Here is a 15,309-nt window from a genome sequence, read left to right as displayed (position 1 = left end):
TCTTGATGAATATAGTTAATGTAAACATATTTATTAAAGCTATTAAATGATTGGGAACCTTTTTCAAAAGTTGAATCTGATTGATTAATATAACGGAATATTGAAATATTAATATAGCTTAAATATTGAGTTGAGGCAGCATACATCATATGACCCACCTGTGTAACTGTTTGAGGAATCAATAAATGCTGCAAAAAACAAATATTATTTGTAGCAGAGCCATAAAAACTGGTAACACCATAGGGAACAGAATATATTGGTGTTTTCTTTGCGGATGGGTATGTAATTAATGTCGTGAAATTCTTGTCATAAAGAACTCCATCAAGGACTGAAAAATATTGATGATTTGGATCTATTGTAAACTCTTCAAGTGTATATTGCCAATCAAACGAGCCGTCTGTTGATACGGTTTGCAAATTTAAAGGAATATGTAAAGTTTTAATTTTTGTTGAAAAGATTACACTGTTACCTATGGTAACAATCGAGTCAGGAAGTTCGAGTGTTTCTAGTTTGGTAAAATTCCTGAAGGCTTCGAATTCAACATTTAGTACCTCACCGTATACAATTACATGCCCCGCAGACTGGTAATTTGCTGGTGGTGGCGCTAATGATGGACCAGAATTGATGATTAGAGTTGAATTTGCTGCTTTCCAAGAGTATGTCAAAGATAAGTTATATCATTAACAAAAAATTGAGAATATTTGAAGAGTCTCACAAAAAATCAATAAAATTCTGTATCGTTTTCAACTATTTGACATACAATTCAATGGGGGTACGATCCAATACATTATTAAAATCCAGCCTATCATAAAGTTCCCCTAACACATGTCTTGTGACTAATAAATGATTGTTCTAAATCGCATTGAGTTTCTTCAATTTATTACATCATTTTTTAATACAATGCTCAAATAACTATTTATTATGGATGCACCTCACCCACATGTGACGCACATTTCACAGTAAACAAAACAAAAATGCATTTTAAATGAGATGCTATGTGTTATGTTTTTATCTCAGATCGGCAAAATTTCTAAGATTTATGCCATATTTATCAAAATTATGAGTGGATGAATTGTGAACATAAGATCACCATTAAGGGAGCACTCACACCCTTATGACACGTCATTCAATTTTGTTGCTTAAAGTTTGTGATGCATCAAGACTGTTGCCAGAAATAAAAAAAAAATTAAAATAATAATAATAATAAAATGCTTTTTATTTTACAATGGTCCACTTGTATAAACGAAAGAAGCATTTCTTGACATTCCTAATGCAGAAGTAGACATCAAGCTGGAAATGCAGTTATATTCCTTAGAATTCTTTGAGTGAGACTGAGAGATTGCTTCAGTCAAAGTCTCAGAAATTTCAGTAATTGGACGTTTCCAATGAGGAAGAGATCTATCATACTGCTCTTGTGCCTGGAAACAAACTCCTCTTATTACGTCAGGGAGTTGTTCCTTCCTTACAATGTAAGAAATACTACTTCTTCCGTTTACCTGGAAATTCATTCTCATTACAAATTCAACAGTAAATAATGGACTGTCACTTTTTTCATGAATTACAATGAAAAGTAAATTATTAGCAGAAGCAATGTTTGGAGGGTCGAATTTGCTTCCAGGAGTCAACCACACGATAACAACATTTACATTGTGCAAGTACATCTTTCTGAAATTCTGTCCTTGGTCCGAGAATTCCTGATTAAACGACGGCAAAATGTGGAACAAAACTTCTCTCGCGAAATCAGCGTAGAAAACAACATTGTTTCCTGTTCTGTCGCTATCCAACTGTGCTGCATCAGGTCCGACGTATCCTTCAGAAGACAAATTCCAGCCGAGCTGTGTAACAAAGTTCTGGAACTGCGAAGAAGTTTCTTCTAATTGGATACCCAAAATACTCAAATCATCATTAGTTTCAGGATTTACACAAATGACAGAGTATTTTTCATGGAATCTATAATTTGCTTTTTGCAAATTATGTAAGAAAATAAGCATTTGTTCTGGAGGAATCTCTTTAACATCATGGAGATGATTTGCTCTCATGAATCCCAAGCCATGAACAATTGACGCTTTCCTGTTTTGCATTTCAATATGCGGCCTCAATATTTCAAATTTTTCATCAATTGTCGTTTGTTTGAATTTTTCATTGTATTCCTTGTATTCGTCAGTGAATTCCTGTTTGATGTCGAACAGAGGAATCTCGCCAATGTCTTGTTCGAAGCCTTGTATGAGTTCTCCAGCACTTTTCTCTAATTGTGTCTGCATGTTAAACACTTGTGTTGGCGTTGATTTAGTCTGTGGCATCGTGACTCCTTCGCCTTCTTTTTGTTTCGTGTAAAATTCACCTGAAATCGGTTTGAAGTCCCATTCAAATCTGCCAACAGCTGTTTGTGCGACAACTTCGATATTAGAAGTCTTTTCGTCTGTTGAGAACTGAAGGATTGCTCCTGCACGTGTTGCAATCGTGTTCTCTTGATCCATGACTTCTGTTTGACTCGTTGGATACAAGATGGAGTTTTTGAATGGAAAAGCGCCGAAATAAAGTGAAATTATCTTTGAAAGACTGGCCGCGAACTTGGAAATGTCCTTCTTGGGATTGGACATCAAACTATAAAGCAATTTGATGAATTTGGGATAGCATGGATCTAATCTCATCGCTTCATAATTATAAATGAAAAGTGAAGTGACCATTTCAATGAAATTATTTACCCAAGATGGTTCTCCTTCGATTGCAGCTGGTTCGTTTGCGAAATCAACACAAGTGGAGATGAAATGGTTCAATTGGAGAGGTGCGCATTCTGTCATTCTCGGAATTACCATCAACTGACTACGAACGATGTTTACAGCGTTGAGGTTTTGCACTTTGATGGCATTGGCTAACGCTGTCATGATCAGACCGATCGTTGTTGTGTTCGGTTTAGATTGTGTCATTTCATCACTTAATAATGGGATAACTAAGCATAGGTATGAATCCCAGAGGTTCTTGTCGTCCTTTGCTGCATCGAAAAGATCCGAAATGACCTTAATATGACGGGTTTGCATATATTTTCCTGGTTTTGTGAGAGCTTGGACGGTATTTTCGCGGTAGAGCTCTTGTTTGCTCGATATACGTTGCTTCAGATCCTTTTCTATGTCTGGAATCAATGTTTGGTCGGTTGAAAATAGAGGAACTGAAGAAAGAATATCGATAACGCTGTCGTTTGCTGGAATAATCTTGCTCTCGAGGTAGGATATGAGAACTTGGAGAAGCATGGAAGCTCCCTTGCATCCGTAATGGATGGAACGTTCAAATGCGAGAGATGCAACCTCAACAAGCTCTGGTTCTTTGCGGGAAAGCAATGTAATGATGATAATGTACCAGGCTGTGAGGGAATCAGCATCTAATTTGGCGCAAACTTCGTGCAAAGACATAATTTGCGTCAATACTTCCATGGAACGTCTTAAAATCAATGGATCTGACTCGTGGAGAAGGGCTGTGAACAATCTGTGCCTCGAATATGGGAAAACATTGGTAGTTTCGTATTGAATATTCGAAGGAAGATGAGAACAAAGGTGAATTGTATCGTAGAATGAGATGATCGGGCCAAACAAACGATGCTTTGACTGTTGGTCGGCTTCATCCTCATATATTTCGAACGGAGTAATGAAATTCGAAGCAAGAATCTCAAAATCATCGTCCGAAATCGAGGAAATCGGAGGTAACGGTAACGGGAATCCCTCAAAAACTTCATCGAAACTGTCAAGAGGTGACCACATGGACTTTAACTGCTGAATAACCAAAATATTCGGATGATCAATGATATCTTCAGCGTTATTTAGGAAGAAATCGTATTTTTCTGGTGTTGGATCCCTGAATCTATGAGAATAGAACGAGGAAGCCGCGGAAATTGAATCTTCTATTTCAAATTCGAGCAATGTTGGGATTTGGAAGACACCCATGAGCTGTGCGTACTTGCAAGATATTGCTGCATAGATTTCATGCTTCCTGGCCAACTCCATTAAGAAAATCCAAGGTCTTTCTTTTTTAATTCTTCCGAGAATGAGTCTATGGACGAAAGCAGAGTAAAAGTAGCAAGCAATTCTTGGTGTTGGAGCGAACTTATCGAAGAATTTGTGGAGATATGAATAAAGTTCTTCATCTTGAAGGCAGGAGTAAATCATATTGAAGGATGAGATGAAGACTTTAAGTATCATATCGATAAGCTCTTTGCGGTCGGATTCTGGGCAGTCTTTTTCGAGATATTTCGTAGAAATTGTTGCAGCGGAATAAGGAACTGTCAAATAAAGGTTTAAATTGACAGAAGAAAGTTGCTCCAATAAATCCTTGTTGGAAAGAATCATGTCGTAAATTTGTAAAGTTCTCAAAGCATTTTGAGTATTATTATACTGTTCTGTAACAGCAAGGATCTGTATTGACATGGTCATGAACATGTCTGATGCGAAAAGTGGTTTTAAGTCTAAATTCGATTCAACTGCTTGTTGGAGGAAAATTAAAGTTTGCTGATGGAAATTTTCGAGAACTGAGTCCTCAAAACCGTATTGGGATTCTTTGTAACCAGCTTTTTCAGCAATACTGTGATAAATAATGCTGAGAATGTATTTGTAAAGAAAATCGCAAATACTTTTAGGATCGTAAGGCCAGTTTTGGTTAATCCACTGGAATGTTTTGATAAGATTATTTTCGCAGTCTTTTGTTGTACCTTTTGCCTTTTCAAACACGATTATTTCTTGATCTGGCTTGGAAGTGTATTTCTTGAATGAATTTATTTCACCGGAAGTTCTTGCATATCTAATAAATGGAATTATCAAAACATTTGCAGCATCCATACGTTGTTGCCATTCTGGCTTAATTGCAGCTAAAATATTTAAATAGAGTTGAACGCATGGTGTTCTGATCTCTTCTGGAGTATCAGCATGCAATAAATATGTAAAACAGCCTGCAATAACTTCGAGCGGTGCGTTTTCAAGAATTGATGGATTAAAGAATGTAACAATCTTTGTAATAGCTTTGATAATCTTTTCTGGACTCATGCATTTAGTCTTCTTAAGGATCTTGCCTTGATAAGGTTTGTGATGAACTTTCAAATAAGTCAATAAAGACTCAAAATAAGTACCTAATTCGGTGTGGATGAAATTGTCGAGTGAAAAATCTTTTGGCTCAGTTAGGATAAGCTTAGAGAGCTCTTTTACACGCGTAGTTTTCGACATTTTGAACCCTCTCTATTTTAAAAAAAAATCTTATTAGACCCTACAAAAATATTTTCTTTTTCTATCAAAAACTGCCGTTTTGTAATCATGTGAAAATGTTTATTATTGTATTATTAGCTGATTTCCAAAGTCGCGGGATTTGATTTGTGCTTCAATTTTTGTGAATAAGAAAACGTTTGCTATTTTATCTCGGTGAAATGGAACAATGTTTAAATCCTATATTTATTAATAATAAAAAATAACCGCTAGCGTTAAATTTTATATCACTTCCGAGATGGGTATTTTTCATAAAAGAAAACCTGAAGATGCCGAATATTACGCCATTAAAGATCAATTTAGGAAGATCACAGACTATTACAAAGATCTTTCAAGTAAACTCAAAGAATACATTCTGAAAATGAAACGTTTTACTCAAATAGCAACAAAGCTTGCTGAAGATGCAAACTGTGTCTTCTCGACAGCATCAGTTGAAGTAAAACAAGACTCAATTAAGTATGTACAGTTTTCACGTGCATTAGATTCACAAATTTTTATTCATTTCATTCCTGAACTCGAAAATATTATTCTTGCTGAATTCACTAAATTCGAAAACCAAGTCGATACAATTAATGAAATTCATGAAAATAGAAAAAAACTCGAAAGAGCATACGATTCAGCTAAGAAGGATAAGAAGATGAAACCGGAAGAGCTCGAGCAAATAAAAGACAATCTTGATGAAACAACAGCAAAATTCATCAAAATTGCAGGCAATTTCATCCAAACAAGACCTCAGAACCTCGATGCTGCTTATTCGGACTTCATAATGACACATCAAAAATTCATCGGAAATCTTCACGATACAATGGAGCCATTTGAAGCCTTGGCTCCAGCAAACTTCGTCAACCCAGAAGATAATCCTTTTGCAAAATAATTTGTTCCTAATTTTTTTTAAGATTCCTTCATTTCAAAAAATTTATAGTTTGAAATTCGAAATTATCGACCAATAACTCGAAAATTACAATCACAGCGTCAAAGTTTATTGGCCTTAATACTGTATTTCATTAATAAAGCGGTTATTTTATGTTAATTTACATTTTTATTAATTTTTTTCTAAATAAACTGCTCTGAGATAGTCATGTATTGAAAACCGCTATTTAACAAAATAAAAACTTATAACTTGATCGAATATTCAAGATATTATATTTTGATCAAATTTTTTATCGTTTTTGAGATTCGAAATACATAGGACTTGATAAGCCAAATTTAATATAACACAGTGCCAACGATATTCAATCCTATATGATAAAATATTATATATTGGTGATCAAATATGAGAGTTGAAAACCAAATAGAGAATGGTATGCATCTCCAAACTGTTCACATACCAATGCATCCTTAATCATGCATTAGGGAGTTACAATCTTATCATGAAAAATCGGAAAAAGATAAAAATAAAGAAATGTCTGAAGAGCAAAATAACCAGATGAAAAACGCCCATGTTATCTTAGTAGATAAGAACGACAATGTATTGGGAGAAGTAAGTAAATATAAAGCTCATAGAACTGAGCCAGAACCACTTTTACATCGAGCATTTTCATTATTCTTATTTGATTCAAAGAAACGTTTACTTTTACAGCAAAGATCTGCAAATAAAATCACATTTCCTCACATTTGGGTTAATACTTGCTGCTCTCATCCAGAACCAAATGAATATATACTTGATGCATCAGTCAGACGTGTTAATTTGGAACTCAATATAAAGCTTAACGAAGATTCCAAACTCCAGGAATTAGGTTCTTTCGTTTACAAAGCAATTTACGAGAATGGCTGGGCTGAATATGAACTTGACCATGTTATTTTAGGATATTATGATGTTGAAGCCATTAGTCCAAACCCAGAGGAAGTTCAAAATGTTAAATGGGTCACAAAAACCGAATTTGAGCAATGGTTAAATGAAAGACCTCAAGAATTGTCTCCTTGGCTCAAGAAGATTTGGGCACAGTTCTTAAGTAAGAATTGGGATAAATGGTGCGATAATAAGCACATTCCAGAACAAGAATTGACATTATTACCTATTGATTTAGAATAAATATTATCTCATATAGTTTTGTTTATCAATAATGTTATTCATCTATCAACACCTGTGCAAAAATTTAATTAATTTTTTTGTTTAATTGTTCATCTATTTTTTTTTCAAATGGCAATATAGAACACATTTACACTTGACAAATATCATTTCAAACGATGAATTATGGTTAAAAAGCGCGACGTATATGAATTCAAATTAAATATCGATTTAAAATTGCAAATTTAGAATTCAAACACTCCTTGTTTGTTAATTTTGAATCATTTCTTTGTTATATGATCTTGGAAACAACTTTTTATACTTTTTCCATTTTTATCTTGGAAATTAAATTCGAATGGATGATATAAATCATGTCTTTAATCATAAAAATAGGTGTTAATACACGATAATGAAAGAAATATCCTGCTTTAGTCTTGGAAATTTTCCAATATGGGAAAAACAAGCTGAAAACAAGGAATAAAATCTAATTATATTTATATCATCATTCACATATATCATAGGTATAGCTATCATATTGATTTAGGTAAGAAGTCATTGAAATTTGAAATTTGGAATTATAAAAATTTATATGGATATCATGTGCTTTAATTATTTTAGTCATATTTTATTTTTCTATAATTATTCAAAACCGTTATCCTGACACAATTTTGAATGGATAAAACCGCAAAATTTCTCATAATATTGAAAAAATTATTTGATTGAAAATTATCTAAAATTTTGTGAGAAAATCATGAATCATGCTTTATTTTAATTGCATCTTCATGTAGAATTAAATAATTCGTGCTAAAATTTGAGAGTCGAGAATTTCCGTTCAAAACTTCATTTTTGAAAAAATGAAGTTTACTGAGCTTAATGTTCATAGTAAGCTTTATAAGCTTAACGAAACAACAATTCTCAAGGTCATTGAGAATGATACAGCTGTTTCCAACTACAGATCTTTCATGCAACAAAAGGAAATTTTTGATTTGTTTTCACAAAAACCAAATTCTCATATTGTTCAGACATCAAGCCCAAAGGTTTTTGGAAGATGGGTCTACATAACAATGAAAAGGGTCCCATTCTGCTTAACAGAGCTCATCAATAAACTTTCAGAAGAAAGGCTTCGTTTCATCATGAAACAACTCGTCGAGATAGTTCAAGAATTCCACAAAATTAATTTTGTCAACTACAACATCTCTACTGACAACTTCTTGGTTGATGAAAATGATTTTGTTTACATCATGAATTTCGGCAGTGGCTTCTATCTCAACAGACAGCCATTTGTCTTCATACAAGAGTCTTCAATCAATTGGCCATCAAAAGCTGTTTATTCCCTCGGTCTCATATTTTTCCATATGTTGACTGGCCTCAGTCCATATGAAATGGGCTATAATGGCAAGAATGCAATCGATATTTTCTTGGCCAATCCAAGTGAATTTGAAAGCTGTTACACAAGATATACAGATCAAGATCTTCTTTTAGACTGCATCTGCCAAAGCAACGATCGCCCAATTGATGTTAACACATTGGCTGAAATTTACTTTAACGATGAAGTTTTCTAAATTAACAAAATTTATTTTGTCCACCAAGAAGTGATTCTAACTCAGGACGCATATTTATATTTCATTGATGGTTGTGTTAGGAGAATTTCAATGTGATATGAGTTTTTTGAAAATAAATTTTTAATTATTACTTATTTTACTAATTGGCTTTACCATATTGCTCAAAATTTTTAATTTTAGTTATATATCCTCTGAATGAATCTCTATTTACTCACGAAATTTCAATAAGATTTTTCATTTTAGGAATGAAGAGAAAATTTCTCTTGCTCATAATTTTTACTGTATTCTTAAATTCTTACAGTTGTCCTGTTTTCATGAGATTTAATCAATAAATATTTTCAAAATTTTGTATATTCTTTCATTTGAGATGAGATATTGTAAGCTTATAGTCGGGCATCTGATGGGTTTAATTCAGAAATATCAAGTATAGGCATCTGATAATTACAAGTACAGTTTGGAATAAAAGTCTTTTTTATTTTATAAAAGAAAATAATGTGACAAGTTCTTGAACTTTTTCCTGTATGAAATTTTACTGTGTGATTTCCATGAAAAATTACCACTAGCTCCCACAGGGATTGGCCTACAAAAAGTTTGGTGTTTGTCTTTTCGGATCATAGTTTTAAGGTTTCAATATTCAAAAATTTCAATGCTTCATATTCCTAAGTAATTGACTTTTCTATGGATATTTGTATCATTATTGTTTATTGAATTCAAGTATGAAGACGTATTTAATGCTACATTAATTGATGTTACTCCAAATGAATCAATTATAATTCCGAAAAATGTTGTCAGAATTAAAGATAGTGAAGTTGTTGATCAAAAAGTCACGGTTCATCCACTTATGCACTTAGAAATATTTTAAAATATTTGAGTTTTGAAGAAGAATCATTATTAGAAGATCTTGGTATTGGAACATTTTCATATTTCACACAACTTATTGTTGCTAATTTAAGCATGTGCAATCATCTCAAACTTATAAGTAGTGGCGCTTTCTTGAATTCTAATCTAAAGCAAGTATTGCTTCCAATGAATGGAGAGTTACAAAGTATAAAGTCTGGCGCATTCTTTATAACAAAACTTAAAAATATTTCCATTCCAGACTCAGTTAGACAAATTTCTGGATTTTACGATGACCAAGTTATTGGAGGCCCTTTTGGTTTATGTATATTTCTAACCAATATATTTATATCAGAGAATAGCGCTTTAACTAGAATTGGTTATGCAGTCAGTCAAAAGTCACCAGTAACAAATATTTTTATTCCTAAAGATTGCAGAATCGATGCAGGCGCTTTTAACTTAATGGCAAATCTCAGCGTTACAATTGATTCAAGAAACCAATATCATAGAATTTATAACAAATGCATTTACAGCTATGATTATAATTCATTTTATTGGGCTTCAAGATCATATACTGATGAATTCAAATTTTATCCAAACTGTTCCATTATAGCATTTGAAGCTTTCAGAGGATACTCAACAAAATACGCATTAGTTATCCCTCCAAGTATTATAAAAATTGATGTTGGAAGCTTCCGTGAATTCTATTGCAAATCTATCATTTTCCAGAATTATATGATTCAAACTCCAAATTTCCAAATATTCGCTTACAATTATTCACCAATTATTATGCCATCAATCCTAAAAGTTGTTCACTCTCGTGTATTTGACTACTATTTTGGAAAATGCATAGAATTCTTTTCTGATATAGAAAGGATTGATAGCGATAGTTTTACAAACTGCTCAGAATTACAAGAGATCAGATTTCATAAATTAAAAAATAATTTGATTATCGATTCGAATTCTTTCAGGAATTGTGCGAATCTGAAATATTTGATATTCCCAATCGAAAGTACTGATATCATCACATTCAATTCAACATGTCTAGACGAATGTGATTCATTCATTGGTGTTAAGTTCTACATGACGATTCCTCGAGACATCATGAAATTTAATGTTAGTACGAAATCACTCGATATTGATGTTAGCACAGCAAACAAGAACGGTGATCCAATCAATTGCGGGAGATTCCAATTAAAGCATCCATTTGATGAAAAATGCAAAGTTCCAATTCATTCCTGCAAACGATCTCCATTATCACTCAACATACCAAATATCTTTGTCTTTATATGTATTATTATTGAATAAAAACATAATAAACATTATAATAATTATCTTATGATGTTAAACCTGAATCAACAATATCAATACCAATATATCTTTCTGTAATAATTATTACAATTTCAATTGCTAACATTTAAGTATTGATACTAAATCAATCAAATTTTTGGTTAGTCTTGCATTTTGGATAGAGTTTTGTAAGCTTATAGTCAGGCATCTGATGGGTTTAATTCAGAATTGCAAATAGCAGAATGTGCATACATAGCCTCAAGATTCTAATGAATGTTATTATATTGGACAAAAATCAATTTTTTCCATAATATAAAATTATACGAATTATAGGATGTTTTGACACCAGTATCATAAGATCCTAATAAGAAATTGCTCATAGTAACAGTGATTACATTTACAAAATTATGTCCATGAAAAGATCAAATGTATAGTTTATAGCAGAAGTTAAGTTGCTATGAAAACAAAATAATAATAAAAACCATTAAAAAATAAAGGGTGTTTAGAGTTTATAGACTAGTAATAAAAAAGCATTTTAAAAAAATAAAGGGCTGTTTATTTAGTAGCGTCTGTGGTGGTGAGATCTACGTCCACTTCCTCTGTGGGAGGACTTTGTGTATGATTGTCTTGTGAGTTCCTCTTCAACCTCTGGCTCTACGAAATCGTCAGCATCATTCTCAAACTCAGCGACCAACTTCTTGTCGTCGTAACCAGCGACTAAACCACCTGCAGCGTTGTAGATTGAGTTAACTATTGTTTCGAGGTTGTTTCCGAATCCGAGCATCTGACCTCTCTCGTAGATGTAAGCTAGAGCTCCCTTTCTGTCAGAAGCTCTGAGTTCTTCGAAATCTTGTAAGAGATCTACCATGTACTCGAGTTCCATTGAGAATCTGAATGTAGAGATGTTGAGGTTGATATCTGGGTTTGCGTACATCTTCAGTCCTTCAAGGATACTGAAAACTGTTGGTGCTGAGTAGAGCATGTGACTTGATTTCTTTCCTTTTGCGAAGATATTGACTTGTGGTTCGAAAACCAATCTTGGGAATGACTTGTTGCATGAGTTCAATGATGTAATGATGTATCCGACCTTGACTCCTGTAACATTATTCTTCTTAATGTACTTTCCGATCTTGTGGGCAGCTCTTAAGCCGTCCTTGTCGGATCCAATGTAGAACATGACGACGTCGTTTTCTTTATCTGTAACGAATTCTTCGTAATTCTTGCCAACAACTTTGATTGCGTATGGATCTTCTTGTGTTGCTGGGATTTCCTCAGATGGGAACACGTAATCGATCTTGCCGTTGGAAATGTCCATGATGTAGTTCTCGACTTCGTTGTCAAATGGTCTGACTGGGTAGTAAACGTAATATTCCCAACTTAATATGACGAAACATGGGAACTGGCGGGTCTTTCCGTTTGTCATGATATGGATATCATCTAAGTCGGCATCAGAAATGATTGCGAAGGTGAGATTTTGGAATTTCGAGCCAAGTTCGGCCATTCTCTCTTTTTGTTCCTTTGTTGGGGAATCTTTAACGCAAAGGAGACCAACTGGGCCTTCTACAGAGAGTAAGAGGTCCATATCGAACTTTGGATAGTAGGTTGGTCTGATTTGTTTCATGAATTCTCTGAAATTCTTGACTTCTTTGATCATCTTGTCTTCCTTGCGGTAGATGCAGACGTATTCACCTGAGAAGTTCATCTTCTTGAATGTATCAACGGAAGCGGCGATGAGGTTGAAAGATCCGGCATTATCTGCGATGGAAATGACGTAATCGCGAGCCTTTTGGACGAGAGCTGGTGGGCTGATGACAGTGAACTGTGTTTCGCCGAAAGATGCGTAAACTTCCTTCTCATCATTGAAAGTTGGTAAAGTTGGTCGAAGGAAGACATCAACGGCAGACAAAAGCTCGGCCTCTGTAGATGGGAATGGGATAGAATATGCAATCTCGCCATGGTTGAAGAAGGAGATCTGTGGTAAGTAAGTTGTGAATTGCATCGTCAATCTCTTTGCATGTTTGGAGGAAAGAACGCAGAACTTGACATCTTCGGAGAAAATGGTTGGTAACTTTGAGAAAATTTCGAGGTAAGCTTCAACACCTGGGGCGGAGAAATTGACAAATAAGGAAACAACTAACTGGTGGCGCTTCAAAACAGATCCGAACTGTCTGTCTGTGTATGAATCGTAGATCAGTACTCCTGTTTCGGAGTATGGAACATAAAAACACTGGGAGAGTGCCAATAATGCCCAAATCATTGAAAATATTGGCAAATTGGCAAATTGTCAGACATGAGGTCAGATGAAACCTTAGAAATTGCCTGAGAGACCAAACAACCAACTAGGCCTTCTAACTTTTTCTTCGGATTTTATATGTGATGTTCGGCATCGAATAAAAAATGTCCCATTCGCATAAAAAATAAGTTTTTATATTCAAAATAATTTCCGTTTTCTATTGAAATATTAATATAATTAAAAAGTTTATACGGAATATATAATAATCATAATAATTCCAACCAGAAGATAATTACACTTTGATTTCTATGTCTATAATGCCTTGGCAAATATATTTTTCAGATTAATTTTGCTTGAAAATCACTCTAATGCATAAATTCGCAAAATTGATGACTAAAAAGTGACAATGAATCTCTTCGATAATACATATCACGCTCTTGTTTATGATCTTGGATCAGCAATGTTCCGTGCTGGCTTTGCTGGCTCGGCATATCCAGAAATTAGTGTTATTTCGGCAGGAATGGTCAAGGAAGAAGGAAGTAAAGAATTTTTGATCGGAGATGACAATATTCTTTCAAAAAGATTACACAACGAAATAATTCCGCTTGTAGATGAATCTGGATTAATTTCTAACCCAGATATTTTAAGTTCATTTTTACAATATACTCATCAACGCTTAAATGAGGACGATCCGCATTCCATGTCCGCTATTTTCACTCAACCTGCGCATATGATCGTTGATAGTGATTTTGCAAAAACATGGCGTACAAATATTGCTCAAACAGCCTTCGAAACAATGGATTACGCTAATATTTGTATTACTTCAGATGCATTACTCGGTGCCTATGCTCATTGTTATCATACTGCTACTGTTATTGATTTTGGATGGTCAAGTATCAGAGTTGTTCCAGTTGTAGAAGGAAAACCATTACTTGGATGTGTGAGATACCATATTTGTGGTGGAATGGTCCTATCACAAATGCTCGTTGACCGTTTGAAATCTCGAGATATTCATGTTTTAGATTTTTCAAGAGGAAAGAATACGAAACAGCAAAGTTCTTACATCGAGCGTAGAACAAGTGCTGATATTCTCAAGCAAACATGTTACTTCCATACAGGAGAAATCGAAGATGAAACTGAAAACATTGCTTCAATCAATGGACAACTTGTTGATGTCAAAAATGATATGAACTTCTTGTCCGGTATCATGTGGAACAAATTGGACGCTGATCAGGAAGAAAACGGTTCATCAGATATTCTTCCTCTCAATTCCTTGATAGAAGATGCTATTTACAATGCCCCTGATCAGTACAAGAAGGCCCTTTGGTCGAATATCGTTACATGTGGAGGATTTTCCACAATTGAAGGTTTCCAAGCCAAAATTTTGGACGCCTTCAAATACGATAAGACATTCAATAGAAAAGTTCACTTTCCAATGCATGAAATCGTTGCTGGCGACTTTTGCGTTTGGACTGGCGGATCTATCCTTTCTTCTTCACCTGTGTTCGATAGATACTTGGTCTCGAAGGCTGATTATGCTGATTATGGTGAAGAATTGCTCAAGATCAAATGTGAACCATCACATGAATAATTTTTTTTGTATTTTATTAATAAAAGTATTGTAATTATCAATTAATATCTTTCATGCATTCCTGTATTTACTGTTTTTACTTCGAATCTTAATATTTCAAAATAGTAATACAAATTATCTCAATTCAGAACGAAAATTAGTAAATAAATGAATTCTGAATCGGGCAGTATCTTTATTTCTAATACAAAAATATTCACATTCAATATCTCTAATAGATATCCAATATTTGTGCTAAATATCAAAATAACAAATGAAAATCTGATTAATAGAACCTATAGTTAGGAATTTACACCTAGTTACGTTAATTAGAGCATATTATCACTCACATTATACGATAGTGGGTATTTGTTCAAAAAAATTGATCGATTTTTTATATTTTTTATAATTTTGACTTATATCTTTGAAGAAATACCATTATGAACGCATTTCCCTTATAGTCAATTCAAAAATTTTGGGAATAAAAATATCGTTGAGCAAAATAACTGCCATGTTAATAGCTGAGATGATTTATCGCATAAATTTTGAAGAAAATGTTAAAAGTTTTCGTT

The 15,309-nt window shown here is 33.8% G+C and overlaps 7 protein-coding genes across 7 annotated transcripts, besides 1 other annotated feature; 5 read left to right on the top strand and 2 right to left on the bottom strand.

Annotated features, from left to right (window-relative positions):
- Window positions 1-1,022: 1,022 nt before the first annotated feature.
- On the bottom strand, window positions 1,023-5,241 carry TVAGG3_0275620 (GTPase activator protein; the record flags this gene model as incomplete). Its single annotated transcript, XM_001327729.1, has 1 exon — window positions 1,221-5,204. The coding sequence occupies one exon, from the start codon at window positions 5,202-5,204 to the stop codon at window positions 1,221-1,223; it is 3,984 nt and encodes a 1,327-aa protein (XP_001327764.1).
- Window positions 5,242-5,473: 232 nt separating this feature from the next.
- On the top strand, window positions 5,474-6,334 carry TVAGG3_0275610 (BAR/IMD domain-like family; the record flags this gene model as incomplete). Its single annotated transcript, XM_001327728.1, has 1 exon — window positions 5,479-6,114. The coding sequence occupies one exon, from the start codon at window positions 5,479-5,481 to the stop codon at window positions 6,112-6,114; it is 636 nt and encodes a 211-aa protein (XP_001327763.1).
- A 105-nt stretch (window positions 6,335-6,439) lies between these two features.
- Window positions 6,440-7,554, top strand: TVAGG3_0275600 (isopentenyl-diphosphate delta-isomerase protein; the record flags this gene model as incomplete). Its single annotated transcript, XM_001327727.1, has 1 exon — window positions 6,643-7,272. One exon carries the CDS (start codon window positions 6,643-6,645, stop codon window positions 7,270-7,272), a length of 630 nt encoding a protein of 209 aa, XP_001327762.1.
- A 543-nt stretch (window positions 7,555-8,097) lies between these two features.
- TVAGG3_0275590 (protein kinase-like (PK-like) family) lies at window positions 8,098-8,996 on the top strand (the record flags this gene model as incomplete). Its single annotated transcript, XM_001327726.1, has 1 exon — window positions 8,103-8,810. One exon carries the CDS (start codon window positions 8,103-8,105, stop codon window positions 8,808-8,810), a length of 708 nt encoding a protein of 235 aa, XP_001327761.1.
- A 345-nt stretch (window positions 8,997-9,341) lies between these two features.
- Window positions 9,342-9,393: a mobile genetic element.
- Window positions 9,394-9,836: 443 nt separating this feature from the next.
- TVAGG3_0275570 (BspA type Leucine rich repeat region (6 copies) family) lies at window positions 9,837-10,955 on the top strand (the record flags this gene model as incomplete). Its single annotated transcript, XM_001327725.1, has 1 exon — window positions 9,837-10,955. One exon carries the CDS (start codon window positions 9,837-9,839, stop codon window positions 10,953-10,955), a length of 1,119 nt encoding a protein of 372 aa, XP_001327760.1.
- Window positions 10,956-11,437: 482 nt separating this feature from the next.
- TVAGG3_0275560 (protein disulfide isomerase family) lies at window positions 11,438-13,301 on the bottom strand (the record flags this gene model as incomplete). Its single annotated transcript, XM_001327724.2, has 1 exon — window positions 11,497-13,194. The coding sequence occupies one exon, from the start codon at window positions 13,192-13,194 to the stop codon at window positions 11,497-11,499; it is 1,698 nt and encodes a 565-aa protein (XP_001327759.1).
- A 255-nt stretch (window positions 13,302-13,556) lies between these two features.
- On the top strand, window positions 13,557-14,934 carry TVAGG3_0275550 (ATP binding; the record flags this gene model as incomplete). The annotated part of the gene is made up of 1 exon (XM_001327723.1): window positions 13,577-14,761. One exon carries the CDS (start codon window positions 13,577-13,579, stop codon window positions 14,759-14,761), a length of 1,185 nt encoding a protein of 394 aa, XP_001327758.1.
- Between the last annotated feature and the right edge of the window lie 375 nt (window positions 14,935-15,309).

Source organism: Trichomonas vaginalis, chromosome V (genome assembly GCF_026262505.1).
Source record: "Trichomonas vaginalis G3 chromosome V, whole genome shotgun sequence".
Classification (NCBI taxonomy): domain Eukaryota; phylum Parabasalia; order Trichomonadida; family Trichomonadidae; genus Trichomonas; species Trichomonas vaginalis.
Note: the sequence above shows the minus strand (reverse complement) of the source record. Positions and strands in the feature narration are given on the sequence as shown.